General features: G+C 49.1%; 9 protein-coding genes across 9 annotated transcripts; 5 read left to right on the forward strand and 4 right to left on the reverse strand.

The window, feature by feature from the left end:
- Window positions 1-11: 11 nt before the first annotated feature.
- On the forward strand, window positions 12-4220 carry N7455_003197 (uncharacterized protein; the record flags this gene model as incomplete). The annotated part of the gene is made up of 1 exon (XM_040960938.2): window positions 12-4220. The coding sequence occupies one exon, from the start codon at window positions 12-14 to the stop codon at window positions 4218-4220; it is 4209 nt and encodes a 1402-aa protein (XP_040808642.2).
- A 24-nt stretch (window positions 4221-4244) lies between these two features.
- On the forward strand, window positions 4245-6050 carry N7455_003198 (uncharacterized protein; the record flags this gene model as incomplete). The annotated part of the gene is made up of 1 exon (XM_065604436.1): window positions 4245-6050. The coding sequence occupies one exon, from the start codon at window positions 4245-4247 to the stop codon at window positions 6048-6050; it is 1806 nt and encodes a 601-aa protein (XP_065462927.1).
- Window positions 6051-6156: 106 nt separating this feature from the next.
- Window positions 6157-7071, reverse strand: N7455_003199 (blue light-inducible protein Bli-3). Its single transcript, XM_040960899.2, has 3 exons — window positions 6753-7071; window positions 6288-6696; window positions 6157-6220 (listed from the first exon to the last, which is right to left on the reverse strand). Exons 1-3 carry the CDS (start codon window positions 6957-6959, stop codon window positions 6198-6200), a joined length of 639 nt encoding a protein of 212 aa, XP_040808631.1. The 5' UTR covers window positions 6960-7071; the 3' UTR covers window positions 6157-6197.
- A 410-nt stretch (window positions 7072-7481) lies between these two features.
- Window positions 7482-8165, reverse strand: N7455_003200 (uncharacterized protein; the record flags this gene model as incomplete). The annotated part of the gene is made up of 3 exons (XM_065604437.1): window positions 7482-7533; window positions 7597-7654; window positions 7724-8165. The coding sequence occupies 3 exons, from the start codon at window positions 8163-8165 to the stop codon at window positions 7482-7484; spliced, it is 552 nt and encodes a 183-aa protein (XP_065462928.1).
- A 398-nt stretch (window positions 8166-8563) lies between these two features.
- Window positions 8564-9205, forward strand: N7455_003201 (U4/U6-U5 snRNP complex subunit SNU23; the record flags this gene model as incomplete). The annotated part of the gene is made up of 1 exon (XM_040960918.2): window positions 8564-9205. One exon carries the CDS (start codon window positions 8564-8566, stop codon window positions 9203-9205), a length of 642 nt encoding a protein of 213 aa, XP_040808660.2.
- A 209-nt stretch (window positions 9206-9414) lies between these two features.
- On the reverse strand, window positions 9415-12176 carry N7455_003202 (baculoviral IAP repeat-containing protein; the record flags this gene model as incomplete). The annotated part of the gene is made up of 4 exons (XM_065604438.1): window positions 9415-11464; window positions 11515-11624; window positions 11677-11973; window positions 12039-12176. 4 exons carry the CDS (start codon window positions 12174-12176, stop codon window positions 9415-9417), a joined length of 2595 nt encoding a protein of 864 aa, XP_065462929.1.
- Window positions 12177-12412: 236 nt separating this feature from the next.
- N7455_003203 (phosphatidate cytidylyltransferase) lies at window positions 12413-14224 on the forward strand. The gene is made up of 2 exons (XM_040960927.2): window positions 12413-12535; window positions 12589-14224. The coding sequence occupies exons 1-2, from the start codon at window positions 12521-12523 to the stop codon at window positions 14140-14142; spliced, it is 1569 nt and encodes a 522-aa protein (XP_040808676.2). The 5' UTR covers window positions 12413-12520; the 3' UTR covers window positions 14143-14224.
- A 710-nt stretch (window positions 14225-14934) lies between these two features.
- On the reverse strand, window positions 14935-15543 carry N7455_003204 (uncharacterized protein; the record flags this gene model as incomplete). The annotated part of the gene is made up of 2 exons (XM_065604439.1): window positions 14935-15438; window positions 15505-15543. The coding sequence occupies 2 exons, from the start codon at window positions 15541-15543 to the stop codon at window positions 14935-14937; spliced, it is 543 nt and encodes a 180-aa protein (XP_065462930.1).
- Window positions 15544-17245: 1702 nt separating this feature from the next.
- gliK (gamma-glutamyl cyclotransferase gliK) lies at window positions 17246-17950 on the forward strand (the record flags this gene model as incomplete). The annotated part of the gene is made up of 3 exons (XM_065604440.1): window positions 17246-17373; window positions 17429-17564; window positions 17621-17950. 3 exons carry the CDS (start codon window positions 17246-17248, stop codon window positions 17948-17950), a joined length of 594 nt encoding a protein of 197 aa, XP_065462931.1.
- Between the last annotated feature and the right edge of the window lie 37 nt (window positions 17951-17987).

A 17987-nucleotide genomic window follows, 5' to 3' on the forward strand; every position in this document is an offset into this window, starting at 1 on the left:
CATCCTCGATCATGTGCCTGAATTTTACGTCAGGCAGCACAGGAACCTCGAAAGGGATCATGTTGACCCATTGCAATCTTGCATCCGCTCTCTACCACCAGGCGCAATATCTCGAATTCATAAAGGAATCGAGAGTCTACGACTTTTCCTCATACAGCTTTGATGCATCACTCAGCCAAACGTTTACAGCTCTTACTGCAGGTGCTTGCTTATGTGTACCAAGGGAACAAGATCGGATCAACAACCTGGCTCAGAGCATCACATCACTTCGCGCAAACGTTGTTGCACTCACACCCTCCGTTGCCAAACTGCTGAGCCCTCGGGATACCCCTACAGTACAGTCAGTTATATTTATCGCTGAACCTCTACACCTTAGAGATATTAAGCATTGGTGGGGACAAGTACGAGTTCTCAACATCTATGGGCCGTCTGAGTGTACCCCGTATAGCGTCATCAATAGCCACGCTTCTTGTCCGCAAGAAACCACTCGAATAGGGATTGGCGCTGGACAGGTGACGTGGGTCGTCAGTCCGGAAAATCATGATCACTTGCTTCCGCTTGGTGACATCGGCGAGCTACTTCTGGAAGGGCCACTTGTGGGTGAAGGATATTTGAATGACCCGGAGAAGACAGAAATGGCATTTATTCACGACCCAGTGTGGTTGCGGCGAGGAACTGAGAGACAGCCAGGACGACACGGAAAACGTCTCTACAAAACAGGAGATCTTGTTCATTATAACGAGGATGGAAGCTTGACATTTGTCGGACGCAAAGATACACAGATTAAGATTCACGGCCAGCGAGTCGAGCTTGGAGGAATTGAGCACTGTTTACAGGAACACATGACAGAAGCAAAGCAAGTCGTGGTAGATGTCATTATTCCGAAAGGGGAGAACTCGGGTCCAGTGCTGGCCGCCTTCGTTCACATCTACCCGATTTCAGCAAGTCCCAAACACCCGGAACGTACCTGCATTGCGGAAATAATTCACATTTCTACGCATATTGAAGACATGCTCACTCAACACCTGCCACGATATATGGTGCCCACCGTGTTCTTTTCTATACAAGAAATCCCCTTGACGGTGAATGGGAAACTGGACCGAAGGAGACTTCGCGAGATTGGCACTTCGTGTTTTCATAAATCTATGGAAAGACAAAAGCAAATGGCAAAGTTAAATCAAACCTCACGTGATGGATTGAAGCTGCAAAATATATTGGGCAGGGTTCTTGTTATCGACCCGGCGCTGGTGGGACTAGAAGATAGTTTCTTTCAGCTAGGGGGAGACTCGATTGCGGCAATGCGGGTCGTGTCCGAGGCTCAAAAGGTTGGTATTCAACTCACCGTTTCAGACATTTTTCAGTATCCTACACTTGGCAGCCTGGTCAGCCGGTGCCATCGTATAGCTGACAAGGCCCCAGAACATATTCCGCCTTTTGCTCTTTTGAGAGGCAGTTTCAATAACAAGTTACTCCTCCGAGAAATTGCAGCTCAGTATCAACTGGATCCCACCATAATAGACGATGCATACCCCTATACTGCCTTGCAAGAAGGTCTTCTGTCCCTGTCCTTGAAGTACCCAGGGGAATACATGATCCAACGGACTTTGGAACTGCATTCGACCGTCCAGACAACAGATTTCTGTCGAGCGTGGGAAGAAATAGTTCGGAATACGGCGATCCTACGCACAAGGATTATGCAGTGCACCGACGTGGGTCCCCTGCAGTTGGTATTGAACGAAGGCATCCAATGGACCCATACAATAGGATTGAACGAGTACATTGGAGAGGATAAAAAAAGACCAATGGAGGCTGGAAAACCTCTTGCACGCTACGCCATGGTTACAGATAATACTGGCACGCGTCGATGGTTCGTGTGGACGCTTCATCACGCGCTGTACGATGGCTGGTCACTGCCGCTCATGACTGACATGGTTAGTCGAGAGTACCGTGGCATCCCGACAGAGCCAACAAATCATGAGTTCAAATCGTTTATCCAGTACGTTGAGGAACAAAACACTGACGAGGTAGCTAAATACTGGCGCAATACTCTTATGAACTGTGACTGTACACCATTTCCGGCGCTTCCATTGTCTACACAACGGCCAGTAGCAGACAGCAACATAACTCACAAAATATCATGGCTCAACACGCGGACACGGGATGTCACGGTCACAACACTTGTCCGTGCAGCCTGGGCTCTGCTTGCCAGCTGCATGACAAACTCAGACAGTGTCGTGTTTGGTATCACTACATCAGGACGCAGTGCGCCTATTAGCGGTATCAATGAGATGGTAGGGCCAACAATCGCAACAGTTCCATTCCACGTCAAGATATCACAGTCCCAGAAGGCCCTTGATTATCTAGCGGCCGTGCAGCAGGAAGCAACGGATATGATCCCTTTCGAGCAGTTCGGCCTGCAGAGGATCGCCAAAACAAGCCCCGAGGCCCAGCAGGCGTGCATGTTTCAGACACTTCTTATCGTCCAGCCACCAGAGAATACCCAATCGGACTGTACGCTTGGGGTATGGGAGGAGAGCTATGAACCAGAGTGGGTCAATACGTTTGCACTGGCTCTTGAAGTCCAAATTGGCATGAAGAGGGTCAATGCTAGATTTGACTCAAACGTGATGAAGCCATGGATCGTGGAGAGGTTGCTAGAAGGGTTGGATTTCGTGATGAAGCAACTGGACACCGCAGGATTTCATCAGAGCATAGCAGAGATCGAGTTACTCACACCGCGAAGTTTGGAGCAGATATGGGATTGGAATCGTACCGTCCCATCGCCAGTGAAAAAATCCATTCATCATATGATTGAGGGAAGGATGCAGAATCAGCCGATGGCAACGGCTATCTGTGCTTGGAATGGAGAATTCACATACGGCGAGCTAGACCGACTTTCCACGGAGGTAGCGACACAGCTTGTCAAATTTGGAGTTGGTCCGCAGCTATTAGGGCCGAACACCCTGGTACCACTATGCTTTGAGAAATCGAAGTGGACAATAGTAGCCATTCTTGGTGTCCTAAGGTCGGGAGCAGGATTTGTGTTGCTCGATCCCTTCCTCCCAGAGCTCCGACTACAATCGATAATCCAAAAGGTGGGCTCCAAGTTGCTGTTATCATCCCAAGCCAACATGGGTTTAAGCCTTAGGTTGTCTGAGATGGTAGTTCAAATTGGCCCAGGCCTCTCCCAAATCTCGAGTATTGTCCCGAGCGCCTCCAGTCATGCTCCGAGTCCCGCACTATTACAACCATCCTCGAGGATAATGTATGCAGTTTTCACTTCCGGCAGCACTGGAACGCCTAAAGGGGTCTTAGTGTCACATGAGAACTTTTGCTCTGCTGTACACTATCAGTTAGAGCCTCTGGGCTTTACCAGAGAGTCTCGGGTCTTGGATTTCGCATCATATGCCTTTGATGCCGCGATCCACAATGCTGTGGCCACTCTCGTTGCGGGAGGGTGTCTATGTATTCCTTCTGAAAGAGACCGCAAGGACAACATTGGCAATATCATAGCTACGATGCACCCTACAGTTGTCAATATTACTCCAACGGTGGCACGTCTACTAGATCCGGGGACGGTACGCAATCTCAAGACTTTGATTTTACTTGGAGAACCAGTCACGGCCAGAGATATTGAGCGATGGCAGCCGCACAAAGTGCACCTCATCAACACGTACGGCCCCGCTGAATGCACACCAATGAGCACAATTAACGCCTTTGCATCCAACACAGAGGAAGCCATTCGAATAGGAAAAGGCGTGGGTTTGGTAACATGGGTTGTAAATCCAGAAGACCACAATCGCTTGTTGTCACCAGGATGCACTGGTGAACTACTCCTAGAAGGACCGCTTGTTGGCAATGGCTATATGGGAGACCCGGTAAAGACCGCTGAAGCGTTTATCGAAGACCCCGAATGGCTGCTGAAAGGTTCACATGCTCAACCTGGGCGCCACGGCCGCCTTTATAAGACAGGTGATCTGGTGCAGTACAACGAAGATGGCAGACTGACATTCATGGGCCGCAAAGATAGCCAAGTCAAGATTAGAGGGCAGCGGTTCGAGCTTGGGGAAGTTGAACACCATATTCTGAATTGTTTGCCAACAAAAGCGAGCCAGGTTGTGGCTGAAGTTGTTGTGCCTGAGCGCGAGATAAACCCTAGACCGGTGTTGGTGGCTTTCATCCCGGTGGGTGACAATGGCATCAAGTTCAAGGAAAAATAAAATTTCACAGCCAAGATACACCCCATGGTTGCTGATATCAAGAAAATGCTGATACATCATCTCCCGAGCTACATGGTGCCGACAGTGGTTTTTTCTCAGCCAGATCTGCCGTTAACTGCCACGGGGAAGACAAACCGAAGGCGACTTCGTGAGATCCGCCGAACACTGCTCTTAGCTGAGGGAGATCAAGCGTTCGACGTGGCTGAAAAGACCCTTGAGAATGGGTCCTCACGCTGCAGACCAATACTGGAGAGTGAGCAACCAGCGTACAAACTAGCTCAGAAGATACATTCAATGCGTCCTTCATGGTCTCAGGAGAGGCTATCGCTCCGAGAAGACGGCTCAAATCACCGTCCCACTGAATTCAACGATTTGCTTTTCCACTCGTCTGGTCTAGATTCAGTGAACATGATGGAACTCATGTCTTTCATCTCACAGAATTTCGATATTCAAGTTGGAATGCAGTTTTTGATGGACAGAACAACCAGTACCAGGAGTCTGGCTCAATACATAGCCGATTCTCAGGCGTGTGGTGCCGAGGATCATCCAGTTCGACACTCTTCAACTCTTGCCTTGATCTCAGTCAATCTTATGGCTGAGATCAAACGGCACGGCTCGCGGATTTTGAGTGCCCAACAAAAGCTTGCATGCCATAAAAATATAGCAAATAATAATTCACCGGTGCATAAAGATATTATGCCTTTCACCGTGCTCTTGACCGGCGCCAACGGTTTTGTCGGTACCGAAATCCTACGCCAGCTCCTGGAACACCGCCAGGTTAGTCGTGTCATTGGTCTTGTACGTGGCGATACGGATGATGCAGCAAGACAGCGCACCATTGATGCAGCCGTGAAAGCACTCTGGTGGACTAATTACCATGCGGACAAGCTGGAGGTCTGGCGGGGCGACCTATCACTGCCCCATCTGGGTCTTGATCCAACACGCTGGGATTATTTAACCAGTGGCCAACAAGTCAATGTAATAATTCACAGCGGCGCCACGGTGCACTGGACAAAAAGCTACGAAGTCCTCGAGGCCGCCAATGTTGGCTCAACTCTGGAGTTGTTACTCCTCGCTATGGGTCTCCCTTGCATGAGATTCCTCCATGTTACAGGTGGGCGGCCTTGGGACTCCCACGAAGAGTTGGATGTTGCGGAGGAACTCTCAACCGACAACGCAATCGCGTATAGCCAGACTAAATTTGTCGCTGAAGCTGTCGTCAGGCGCGCGGCGCGTCGCAGCCCATCCGAAAGCGATCGGCTCGCTGTTTTCAACCCGGGATGGGTCATTGGCACACCAACTGAGGGCTTTTCAAACCCCGATGACTATATCTGGCGACTGGCGGCGACGTGTGTCAATATAGGGGCGTACAATGCTGCTGAGGCGGATGGGTGGCTTTCTATATCGGACGTCACAGCTACAGCTACAGCGATCATTGACGCGGCACTGGGCAAAGAAATGAAGAAAGTGATTGGGAAAGAGCCCATTGATGGCATGACATGGAGGGAGTTCTGGGCCATTCTCGAGAGCCTGGGTTATAGGCTTCAGGCTAAGGTCATGGCAGAGTGGCTGGCTCTTGTCCGTGCTGATATTGAAGCTGCAAGGGAGAAGCATCCCCTGTGGCCGCTAGCACATATGATTACGGGGTTGCAGAACGATGAGCGAATGGTGGGAAGCTCGCGGCAGAAGCGTGGTAGCACGCCATTGCGATTGAAAGATGCTGTAAAAAGGAGCGCCGAGTTCCTTGTCAAAGTCGGGTTTTTACCCACACCTTCAGACAAGACCCAAGAGACAATACAGAGTGGGCACAAAGGACGAATCCGGAGCTGAAAATGTCAAGCAAAAAGGCTATTGGGGAAGTAGCATATTTATTTAATATTCAAATTCATTTGTCTTCATTTCCGCTCAGAGCGTTATATACCTCCTAAAAAAATGGGATGCTCTTGTTTCGAGTTGCTGTTAAAAAATACTGAATACTTATTCCTGATGCGTCCGGCGCCCTAAAGAGACAAATTAGAATTTCTGTTGCGCATATCCAAAAGACCAAAAAAATAGAAAAGAACTTACACTCAGCCAATTCCTTCAAACTAAATTCCCGAATGCCATTGACATGGGGAACGCTGCCCTGTACAGCACCCTTAACAGTTTCATAGGCACGCCCAATCACGCCCTTGTGCGCAACAACATGTGTGGCCAACTTAGCCTCGAGCTTAATAACGCCAATGCGGGGGTCGGATGGCCCACCATCATGCACGCCATCGCCCATATCGCCAAGCCATGCCTTCAGTGCAGGTGAGTAGTACTTCTTCACGATGGCGGGATCACCAATCACTGATGCAGTGCCTGAGATGGAGGCCCAGGCTCCACTGATGGGGTCCAGGAAGGACATATTTGTTTCTGTGGGATGCACGGTGAGATCCATTGTTTTGCCGGAGAAGAGGTTTGTGTGGAAGATGAGGTCAACGCCGCCGTTCTCCTATTTTGGGGAATTGATTAGCATATTCTATTCGTTTATTGTGGCTGTGCTCATACCGTCGCAGCTAATGCCATGCATCGCGAGGCCAGAAAGTCGCCCTCTGACTGCTTGGTTGTCAACATGCCAAATTTAACTTGGTTGATAAATTCAACCAGCTCTTCGATCTTCTGGGGGAGAGGCGGGTCTTCGAAATTCTGGGTCTTGTAGGGATCCACGGGGTGAGTGCCCGTCTGGGTGTTGATATTGGCATCTGTAGTAGACATTTTTGTTTGATGTTTTAAATAATGGAAGGATATAGCAAAGTAAAGAGTCTGAGAAAGATGGAGGAAGGAGAAACTATATAGGGACTATGTATACACGGTCGTCAATGTGACGTCACCGATAAGATCAGGATTAGGGCTAGAGATGAGGTCAGGTTCAAGTTCACTGCATCACAGCACCCAGAAAGCTTGTAATCTGTGAAGATCAGGTATCCACAGGCCTAACTCTGTGAGACCGTGTCTCGACATGGATGCATTTCCGTCAGGGTCCATTTGGATCCCCCGCATCGAATATTCTGCGAACCTCCATTACATCATGTCTATGCAAATGTCTCTTGAAAACACTGTTATATACAGGTGTAATATGAGTAATTTTCATGGCGACAACGTCCTGGTCTATACATCAGGAAACGCCAGTTCAACTTCATGGTCGATCGTACAGGGCGTAATATGTCGGCATTTATCGATTGACTCGAGAGCTCAGCCAAATTAGCATGAGGCATCGCTGAAAGTTTGAGTCATAACTCAATCAATAGTGGTATAATATCCTCTCAATCCGCTATCGAGATACCATATTCTGGCGAGTTCAATCAGCAGGGTGTTCAAACCATACGCAAGCCAACACGAGACAATGCCTCACCTCTGGGAAACATTCCACAACAAGTTCAGCAGCACACCCATAATGCCAATCATAAGGGCTATGCGGCATGATATTAGCCAATCTCTTTATTAAATGCGAAGAAGATAGAACCGGAGAGTGAACAAACCTTCATGTCCCCAGCTCCCCATCACCTTAACAGCTCTCCTTTTCCCCTGTGTCCTCATTCTAAACCAACTGGGCATTAAATCCGTTCGGCATGTCTGGCCATTAACAATCAGACAACCACCCTTAACCTGCCGACACTCAAGATGCCACCGACGACGCTCCATAATGCCGCACACTCGGCCATTGCAAAATGACTCGTCCGTACTGAACGAGCACTTCTCCATGGGGCATTCGAGTTTGTGCTCAAAACGGTCGATGAACCAGTCAACCTTCAGGCGCACTCCTGTGAAGACTATGGAGTAGAAGTGACGACTGCTGTGTTTTAGAGCAAGGGCATCTGGGTAGGAAAGGTAGGTGCTTATTTGGATGTGGAGTTCCGAGGGGAGGGTCATTAGATTGGCGCTGGTGGATTGAGAACGGGAGGGGAACTGGGGTGACTCCATCTTTTTAAGACTTGTGTTCAGAGGCTGTTGCTTATAGCTCAATTGTGTACATTCGACGTGAGGGTGGTGTTGTTCATCTTATACGAGCGGGTCGAAAACTGTTGCCTGAAATCGCAGCCACCGACGCTAATTTCTAGTTGGAGCTATTTATCCCAATGTAATCATCAACTGTTGGATTAAACCAAAACAGCTGCCTATTTTCAGTGTCCCATGTACACATAATTGAAGGCGTAGGTTGTATTATGACCTAGTTAGTGAGGTTGGAAATCAGTAGCGCTTACATAATATTCAACATCGGCGTCAACCCGACACCTGGGAAGCTTCAGCTTTTGAAGATCGCCACTCACCAACCTCCCGCTATATCTCCCCAAAACAAAACCTCAATATCAACCACAAATATGTCAAATCCAAACGCCTACGGCACCCCGGTGTCGGACACGGCCTTCCGCAAAACCTGGGACCGTGAAGAATATGCCAAAAAAGCGGCGGACGCCGAAGAAACGCGCAAAGCCGAAGGCAAAGCCCGCTACGAAGCGAAACTACTGGGCAAAAAGTACCATGCGCCGGTCGACTACAGCATGCTCGAGGATACTACAGCCCGCAACCAGCGCCTGGACGTCGCGTCCATGGTGGGCAAGACCATGATTGTACCCGCAGGCTCGGGAATGGGCAAACGCGGCCTTGGTGCCGGATTTTACTGCAAGGACTGTGATCTTACCTACAAGGATAACTTGCAGCTTGTGGAGCACTTGAACAGCAAGCAACATTTGATTGCGACGGGGCAGAGTGGCGAGGTGAAAAGGGCGAATGTTGAGGACGTGCGCTTGCGGTTGAGGATGCTTGCGCATCGGAAGCGACAGAGGGACGAGGAAGAGCGCAAGGCTTGGCAGCTTGATCTCGGAGTGCGGCTTAAGGAGCGGGAGGAGATTGATGCTAAGGAAAGGGAGGAGAAGAGGCGCAAGCGCAATGAGAAGAGGAAGAAGGACAAGGTTAAGAAGGAGGATGATAGCTGGGAGGGCCGGTTGGGAATCATTTCTTGAGTTTTGTTCTCGGGGTGCGCGTCCTATTCTTGATACCCATGGTGTTTTGGCATATTTTCCAGGCTTTTTTTATGATCCTGTTCTTCGTGTGCAAAAATGGCACTTCCAAATTTCAAATTGCGAGCTTAAAATCTAACAAGGGTTCTCCAACACCTAGCATAACGCCTAACATGCAAATCATATAATCCGAAAACATACCAACTCTTGATTCAGTCGATGCACTCGATGGCTTCGAGTCGCCGCATTGCTCGGCCACCTTCCTTCTCGAATTGGCCAACAAGTCGCTCGCATTCTCTCCTCAGCCGTTCTTCGCCATTCTTTGCGTTCCACGCGATCCATTCTTGGACCGTCATCTTCTTCTCTGGGCTGGTCAAGCCAGCTTTCACACCTTTGAAAAGTCCAGACAAATCTGCATTTTCCTTGTCGCTAGCCTCTCCAAAGAGCACCTCATCAATATCCACCGGTGTCCATGGCTGGCCGGAAGGTCCAAATCCACCATTGGCGTTGCGCTTGGATGGTGATGGCGTGTTAACTGCCAGAGGGGCTCGGAACTCGGGATGTTTCGGTGTTGACTGAACAGGTGGACGGGATGCTGAGGGCCGCGACGATGGAGGTTGGTTTTCAGCATCTGATGACTGGGGTGATAGCGAGGGAGTATTTTGGTGAGCGGGGGGAAGTGGTGAAACTGCCCGGTTAGAGCGTTTTGAATTCCGCCGAGAGTCATGCACTTCGTGAGGGGAGATCTGGCTTTGGACTAGGGTCTCTGCGAGGTGCTCTTCGTGGGGAATATCACTATACCGTTTGACGGTCTTCGGGGGTAGACTGGGCGTCTTCCGATGAGATTGTGGCTCGGGAGACATTTCTTGTGGAGGGGGAGACGGCTCCTGGGGAGGGTTGGCCATCTCAAGTTGGTCAGGCAAATCATCTGTCGTCTCGAATTCATCATCATGTTCCTCAACCGACGGCTCAACGCGATATTCTTCGACTGTGGGTTCAAGAACAGGAGCTGGCTCTGCCCTTTTCTCGGATTTCTTGGACTTTTTCTCTTTGGTTGACGTAGCGCCTTCCTTCTTGGAACTCTTCTTTGATTTAGCCTTGGCCATTGGTTCTTCAGGCTCCGGTGCATCCTCCGGCTCCTTGTTGACAATCTCGACAGAGATGAAGGAGTCGTGACGCTCGGAATCATCCCGAACATCGGGAGCCCTAGCTTCTGAAGATTCTCGCGGCTCTGGTGACTGTGCTTTTATTGTCTCTTCGGTCTTAGTCTTCTTTGTCCCCTTTTTCTTCGATGCTTTTGCCGCCTTAGTCTTTGGGGCTGGCAGTTCAGGTGCCTCCGGTTCATCATCAACCGGTTGCACGTGAGAATCTGAACGGTTCTCATGATCACTAGCATCCTCTACTTGATCATGTATGATCGGCTCGGGGGTTTTAGCCACAGCCTTAGACTTTTTGCTCGATTTTGTCTTCTTCGACGCCCGTGGCTCTGCTGGCTCAGCCTCGATCTCAGGCTCGGCTGGGGCAGGTGTAGGGATATCTGCTTCGAGGCCTGCTTCAATTTCCGCTTCGATATCCGAGTCACGAGGCGCTCGCGCCTTCGACGGGGCTTTTAATGCAACAGGCACATCGGAGACCTTGCGGGCCTTGGACGTTCCCTTTTTCGTGGGTTTGCGACCTCTGCTAGTTTCTTCTTCCGAAGCAGCGTCATTCACTGGCTCTGCGTCGGCCATGGCAGAGTCACTATGTTCGTAATTGTAGTTGCGAGCGATGCTGCTACTGCGTGTTTTTGTAGCGCGTCTCTTCGCCGGGGGCTCTGCTGGCGGCTGCGATTGGTCTCTTTCCTGGGTGGTAATCGGACTTGGTTCATCTTTGATATCCTCACTAGCCCTCTTCTTTCCTCTGCCTGCACGCTTGGGTTTGATAGGCTCTGGTTGGGCGACTTCTTCAAGGTCGGCTTCAACTTGGCTTTCCACCTCCGCTGATTCTTCCTTCTTAGTCTTGGTCCCCTTTGATTTGCTCTTGGGTGCCTTCTTTGTAGATTTGGATTTGGTTGTGGCTTGGGACATGGCGCTGTGGTCCATGGAGTCATCCATTTCCATATCGGGCGTTTCGGATGTAACTGGATCAACAGATTGAGTTGAAAGGCGGGAGGAGGCCTTGGAAACCCGAGGTTTCTTGGCACGAGTGGTTTTGCTCTTCTTTCCTGGCGGCTGGGCGAAGACAAAGAATGAACAATCTGAGGAGCGGCGATAGTGTTCGTCACTGGGGGAAGTTAGCAACCATCTAATTAGGAAGGAGCGATGAATACCCACAATGGGTCATCCTTGGGTTCCCAGCCATCCAAAGACAACTTGCAATAGACACAGCTGGCTAGATCATTACTCTCGTCTGTGGGGCAGAAATACCATCCGCCTTCGACCATCTATCGTCCTTGTAAGCCAAAATAAGATGAATACGGCTAGGTCATTCGTTACCTTCTCTGACTGGCATACCCAGCCCCTTTTCCCGTCATGAGGCCATGCCGTACCAAATGTTGACAGTCTGGCCTGTGTAATCCGGTCGCCCGTAGGGTCTTCAATCGAGGCGGGGTTGGAGCTGCTCTGTTGGAGGTCCATCATTATGGCCCATCCGCAGTCGGGAGCATGTTTGAGATGCTCTGTGACGGGGTTGTCGTCCTCCTCCCAGCCATCCAGCGCCCGGTGGCACTCGAAACATGTTGTGTTGTCGGGATTGGTCTCATATGGTTTGTAGTAGAATCCGGCGTGTGCTAACTATAATCACGTTATGTCAATCACCCTGGAATAAGCGCATGAAATCTCTCTAAGAAACGACATACCTCAGCTGGTGAAGGTCGCTGGTGCGGCCAAGTAATCGCTTTGGGTGTTTTTGTGCCGGAAGATCTGCGTTTCTCCGGTTTCAGCACTATATCAAAGCTGGCTAGGCGGGCCGCAAAGGTATCCATTTCAGAGCCCATGGCGAGGTATCAGGGCAATTAGAGGCAGTCGGTACTGATTCCCGACATGTAAAGGGACCTTTTGTGGAGGAAGTAGGCGAATATTGTCGAAAGTGTCGTTGTTGTTGATCCTCCGCGTCTGTTTACTTTTGGTTGTTATGCATCTCGACACGCCTTCACGTGATCATTACTCAGCACCCGAAATAGAAGCGGAGGAGGACGGGGAGTACGTCAGAGCCGGAAATGTTGACGAAGCACCCAAATTCACTTCACTTCAATTCACTCATTTGCTTTCTATGCGGGCTCTTTGACTTGACTCAATCACTGCGCTACGCGCCCCGATTCCTTTTATCCCAACCCCAATCATGCCGGGAGTAACAGTATGTCAGATCCCCCACTGTACCCGATGATCTCGCTACAACTTCTCTACTAGATGGTTGCTTCTCGAGGAGCTAACCCCAGCTCTCTCTGGCGCTCTTGCACCCTTCTCTCATCCCCGTGTGTTGTTCCTTCTTCGGCTCGTTTTCTGTCGTTCAATTGTCGTTCGATTACTCCCTACAATGGCCGACCCTCGGCAAATACCACCGCTTCGACGTCGCGTCTGCTATGCAGGGTGACCACCAACAAGTCATCCTCCTCATTCTCGACGTCTTCATCCTCGCTGTTACCCGAAAACTGGGACGATAATCCGGATTTGTCAATTACAAATTTCTCGGAACTTCCCTCTAAGGACTTTGGAGTCAACCAGCACATGATCATAAACCAAGATTTCAAGGAGGCATTGCGAATGATCCTTTGGCAGTTTAAAGCACCAATCCGATACACATTTGCCTATGGATCAGGTGTGTTTCCTCAAAATGGCAGCGGAGCTCCGTCCAGCTCATTGCACCCCTCGGCACCCACAGCCATCCAAAATATGCAAAAAGGATCCGGGAAGATGATTGACTTCATTTTTGGAGTGTCGTACTCGCAGCATTGGCATGATATCAATCTACACCAACATCGTGATCATTATTCTGGATTGGGTTCGCTGGGGTCGTACACGGTCTCCCAAGTACAGGACCGCTTCGGCGCCGGTGTCTACTTCCATCCTTATATCACCGTGAACGGGACAATGATCAAATATGGCGTGGTGAACCTGGATACGTTATGCCGGGACCTCACCCAGTGGGACACCATGTATCTCGCAGGCCGTTTGCAAAAGCCTGTCAAGATCTTGCGGGACCACCCGAAGGTGCGATTGGCCAACCAGATGAACTTGCTGTCTGCTTTGCGAGTCGCACTGTTGTTACTGCCAGAAAGATTCAGTGAATTCGAGTTATATAGCACAATCGCAGGTATGAGCTACATGGGAGATCTACGCATGGCGCTCCCCGCCGAGGACCCCAGCAAGGTGCGAAATATTGTTTCAGGACAAATGGCACACTTCCGCCGCCTCTACGCACCACTCATCGAAAATCTGCCCAATGTCACTTTCCAGGACCCCCGCTGCAGCAATGAGGACTGGATCGATGACCCGAACGCAATCTTAGCCATGGCGCAAGATATGGATCCGGTGATGCGTGGTAACATGGTTCGTCGTCTGCCTGAATCCTTCCGACAAAAGTTGTACTTCCAGTACCAGTCTCGCTTTGGGATCCCTCGAGCCGATTTCAATAAGATGGTTCAGGAGAGCAAAGATTCGGACGAGGTTATTCGCCGGCCTCAAGGCGGTTCGTTTGAGCGACGGATTGCCGGGGATGACCACCTTCAGGAGGAGGTGGCGAAGTCCATTGAGAAGACAATCCGCTGGCCAAGCACTGTCCAAACGATCAAGGCACCGCTCACAGCAGGCCTTGGTAAGAGTTGGTCTTATATCATGGAAAAACGTGATAAGCACAAGAAATCTCAGATGGCAGCCGCTTCAGCGCTTGAGTCCGTCCCTGGGGCGAAGAAGCCCACTCAAGAGCCGAAGCCATTAGAGCCAAAGGAGACAAAGAAAGAATAGGCGACTCCAATGTATTTTTGACGAATAGCCCTAGGTTGCAGACATCTAGCATGCGGAGGCGTTGTGAAATTTTGCGACCCATGTATCAAAATCATCAATGATGTATCTGATATCTGTGCATCAGCAGGAAATGTTTATTGGGCCCACTACATACATACGGACTACATAGAGCCTTTCATTTGTTGAATAAACCATACAGAATCAATTATTTTTTGTTCCCCTCTGCTTTTTCTCTAATACAATATTATATACTCCGTACCAAGTGTGCCTACTAATATGTACTTGATTTCCTCCAGGTCTTGGCTTCTCCTTGCTGTTTTAGTGCTCACCTCCTGCTGTCTTTTACTCACTGGCCTGTGGGTTGCTATGAATATTGACGCGAAGATGCTTTATACAATCAACCCCCTCGGCTATTTACGAAGTATCTACATGATATTATCATGTAGATACTTCCCAGCTCGAAGGACCCTTAGGGGAGCGATGGCAAACCACCAAAGTATATATAGTTGAGACTGGGTAAGAGGTGTGGCTTGATGTAATGTGAAAAACCAAATTGCATTTGGAAATTGGATTTGAAGCAAGTTTGAATAGTTTTTCATTCACAAATCAGGTGAAGAACCACCTCAACAATATTTTGGAATCCTCTCCATTAAGCCTCTCACCTCCATCTGGAAGTTTCTCACCTGCAGCCCCAAGTAAGCCCCGTCCTCCCTGAACCCAATTCGACTCACCATCCCCCCAAACACCTCAACGACCTTGTCAAATTCAGCCAAATAAGCCCGAATAAGAAGCCTAGTAACCATCATTCCCATGCCAGTGGAACCATGAAATTTCCCAAGCCGAATCTCCGCTGAGACGCAGTGCGTCTCGCATGTACAAATCGAGGCGTGCGTCCATTTCAGCAGTCGGGATAAGACCATATTCACCAGGAAGAGTGTTTGTGTATCTTGAAGGCAGGTTTGGCATTTGGATAGACTGCGAATCGAGGGGAGGATGTGCTGGGATTGGATTAGGAGGGTGTCGAGGGCTTGGGCGTGTTCTGATGTCGAGTATGTCGCTTGCAAGGTGCAGAGATGGTGGCTCAGTGTTGAGAAACAGGCGCATGGGATTTGGGATGTAAGCGATCGAGTTGCAAGGGAGGGCCCGGTGGTAATTGGTATGGTGAAGCTGAAGGGGGAAGATTCGTTGGATTGGGGCGATGGGCATGTAAAAGTCTCCAAGGGCAACGGTTTGTAGGACATGGAGCTGGCGTTTTGGGGATCTTCTCTGGATCGCATATTCATAGGATCCGATGCTCTATTTGTATGTTGCGCTTCTGGTTCTGGTTCTGGTCAGTACGCTGTAAGATGTCTCGGTGCATACTCCCCGTTTGTTGAAGTTACTGACTCGATAGTATCTCATGTTGATTCATGCCCTAGTGCCCATCTTCATTAGTTTTGTATCAATGCATTGGGATCGCAATTTCACATTTTGAAAACAGTCGTCTGCCATCTCTGGTAGCCAGCTTTCCATTTGGGAGACTTCCTCGGAGAATATCAGATCTGCAAACGATGCAGAACCTAGACTAAATTCCGGCGGAGTACGTGTGGTTTGGTCTCCAGATTTTGGCGAAGCAGCATCATTTAACTCAGAACGTTCATCGCAATCAGGGAGTGGTGGGATCGTTTTGGGAACGTCCATGGAGCCCGCCGTTGACGGTGGCGTCTGTGGCGCGAGTCTCTGTTGTTCTTTCATTTGTCGCAATCGCTCGATTGTCTTTTTGTTCAAGCTCCCTCTTGGCTTTCCGATCTTTGATTTTTGGCTGTAGTGACACTTCAAATTGCTGCGCGCGGAGTAAGTCGTTAGTGTTTCTTAAATAGGAAAATAGGATGCATACTCTCTTGCACACCGCGCACACGGAGAACCACCCGTGCAACGAATCTTAGCAGTATGACATCCATCACATGCAGTACGAAGTGTTGGATCTTGATTTTGTTCTTTTGAGAGAGCTTTGCAGGTAGATTTATGCTGCAGTCCTGTCTGGCTATTGGACAAGCGGGGGTGGGCAGACATGATACTCGCCTAATATAATATCCGGTGCAATATTTAACAAAAGACCACTCCAAACAGATAATTCAATGCCTCGATTCTACTCCTTTCACTTATACCCAACATTACCCACGTCAGAGGACTTCAAGGGTACCGACTATTCCAGATTGGGCCTATGGCTTCGTATACACTTCGTCAGGATCAGACCGAGCTAAACCTTGCGTAATTTTATCCTGGGGGCCAAATCATATAAGTGGACGAGAACATGCCGATAGGCACGATAGGGTCAATTCGGTTTGAGGTAACATTTGTATCCCAACAACAACTGTGGGGTTGAATCTCCCGAGCGCTGGTGTGGAGTTGGAGTATGATGGGTCCATCGCGTAAATATAACTGCCGATTTGAATGCTGTGAGCATGATATATTTCAATTTTTGATCTTTTACTTGAACCCTCTCACAGTCTTACCATCCTTCCATTGACCTGGATTTGCCGAGGACATCTGACCATGTATCGATCGCTTCTTACTCGAGGTATAGCAATGAAAGCACCAGCGAAGCGATAATCAACAAGTCGGAATCATCCGCAACTGTGGGGTTAGAGAGTAGCCAGTTGAATTTAATGCGATAGGCCGAAGGGCTTTCGCAGGTCCCCAAGGTACCAGGTGGAGATGTTCCGGTGCCACCAAGGTCAATGTTCCTTGAACTATGAATGATAACACGTGCATCTCCAATTGCACTAATAAACAAAGTAATCCCAAAGTAGATAATGCCCTAGGGGCATAACGTCTGTATTTCCTATTCTTGTTTTTCGTATCCCGATTTAGTCCCACTTTGCGAGTACATTGGAAACTGACATTCACAGTCCAATCTCTTACAAATAGGCCTTGAAATAGACTTCCTTCTTCTTCTTCTTCCTCTCTATTGAGTTATGACGTTGAGATGACTGACCCTCATCAATGGTATTTTGCCTATGGCTCAAACATGCTGTCCGATGTTTTCATCAAAAGACGCAAAGTGAATCCCATCCAACAAAAGGTTGCGTATGTAAAAACACATACACTGTGTTTTAATATCATGGGCATGCCGTATCGTGATCCTGCTATGGGAGGCATCCGCGAAGCAAGGGCAGACGATCCCCCAGTTTATGGTGTTGCATATTTGTTGACGCCAGAGGATATGCGGCAAGTTATTGCCAGCGAAGGGTATTTATTGCCCATTCAACCTAGGTAGAAGACTTCTGTGCTTATCACACCACAGCGGCGGCATTGCATACAAAACCGAGATACTTACGTCGATTCTGGAGAACGAGTCGACGTCAATTCCAGTTACTACTCTGGTGGCGAGACATAATATTTCTCTCGCTTATGAAAGATTGCCCTCGGAGCGATACATGGTAAGTTATACCCTTAAATATCGATTGCGACGATTCTTTATTCTGAATTGTAACAGGGGCTTCTAATTCGAGGCGCGAAAGAGCAGTCACTTCCACAACTCTATCAAGATAGACTCCTTTCCCAACCAACATTCACATCCCCGGAAAGTTATCGATTCCAAATTGGAACATGGCTGTTCAGTAGCTTCTGGCAGAGAGTCGCGGTTCGTATTGAAATGGGGGTGCATCGCTTCAAAGACAACGAAGGGAATGTGCCGAGATGGTTCTTGGTCATATTTGACTTTTTGTTGTGGACAATGTGGCTCTATCATGACTATGCTCATAGCATTATCTGGGGTAGAGGTGACGGGCTTAAGTTTAGTCCATTGACTCGTTCTTTTCTGTAGTACCTAGAAAGTCACTGGTCTCATGTTACTTCCATCT

The sequence above is a fragment of the Penicillium solitum genome (assembly GCF_028829755.1).
Source record: "Penicillium solitum strain IBT 25940 chromosome Unknown utg000001l_segment0_segment0, whole genome shotgun sequence".
NCBI classification, from domain to species: Eukaryota; Fungi; Ascomycota; class Eurotiomycetes; order Eurotiales; family Aspergillaceae; genus Penicillium; species Penicillium solitum.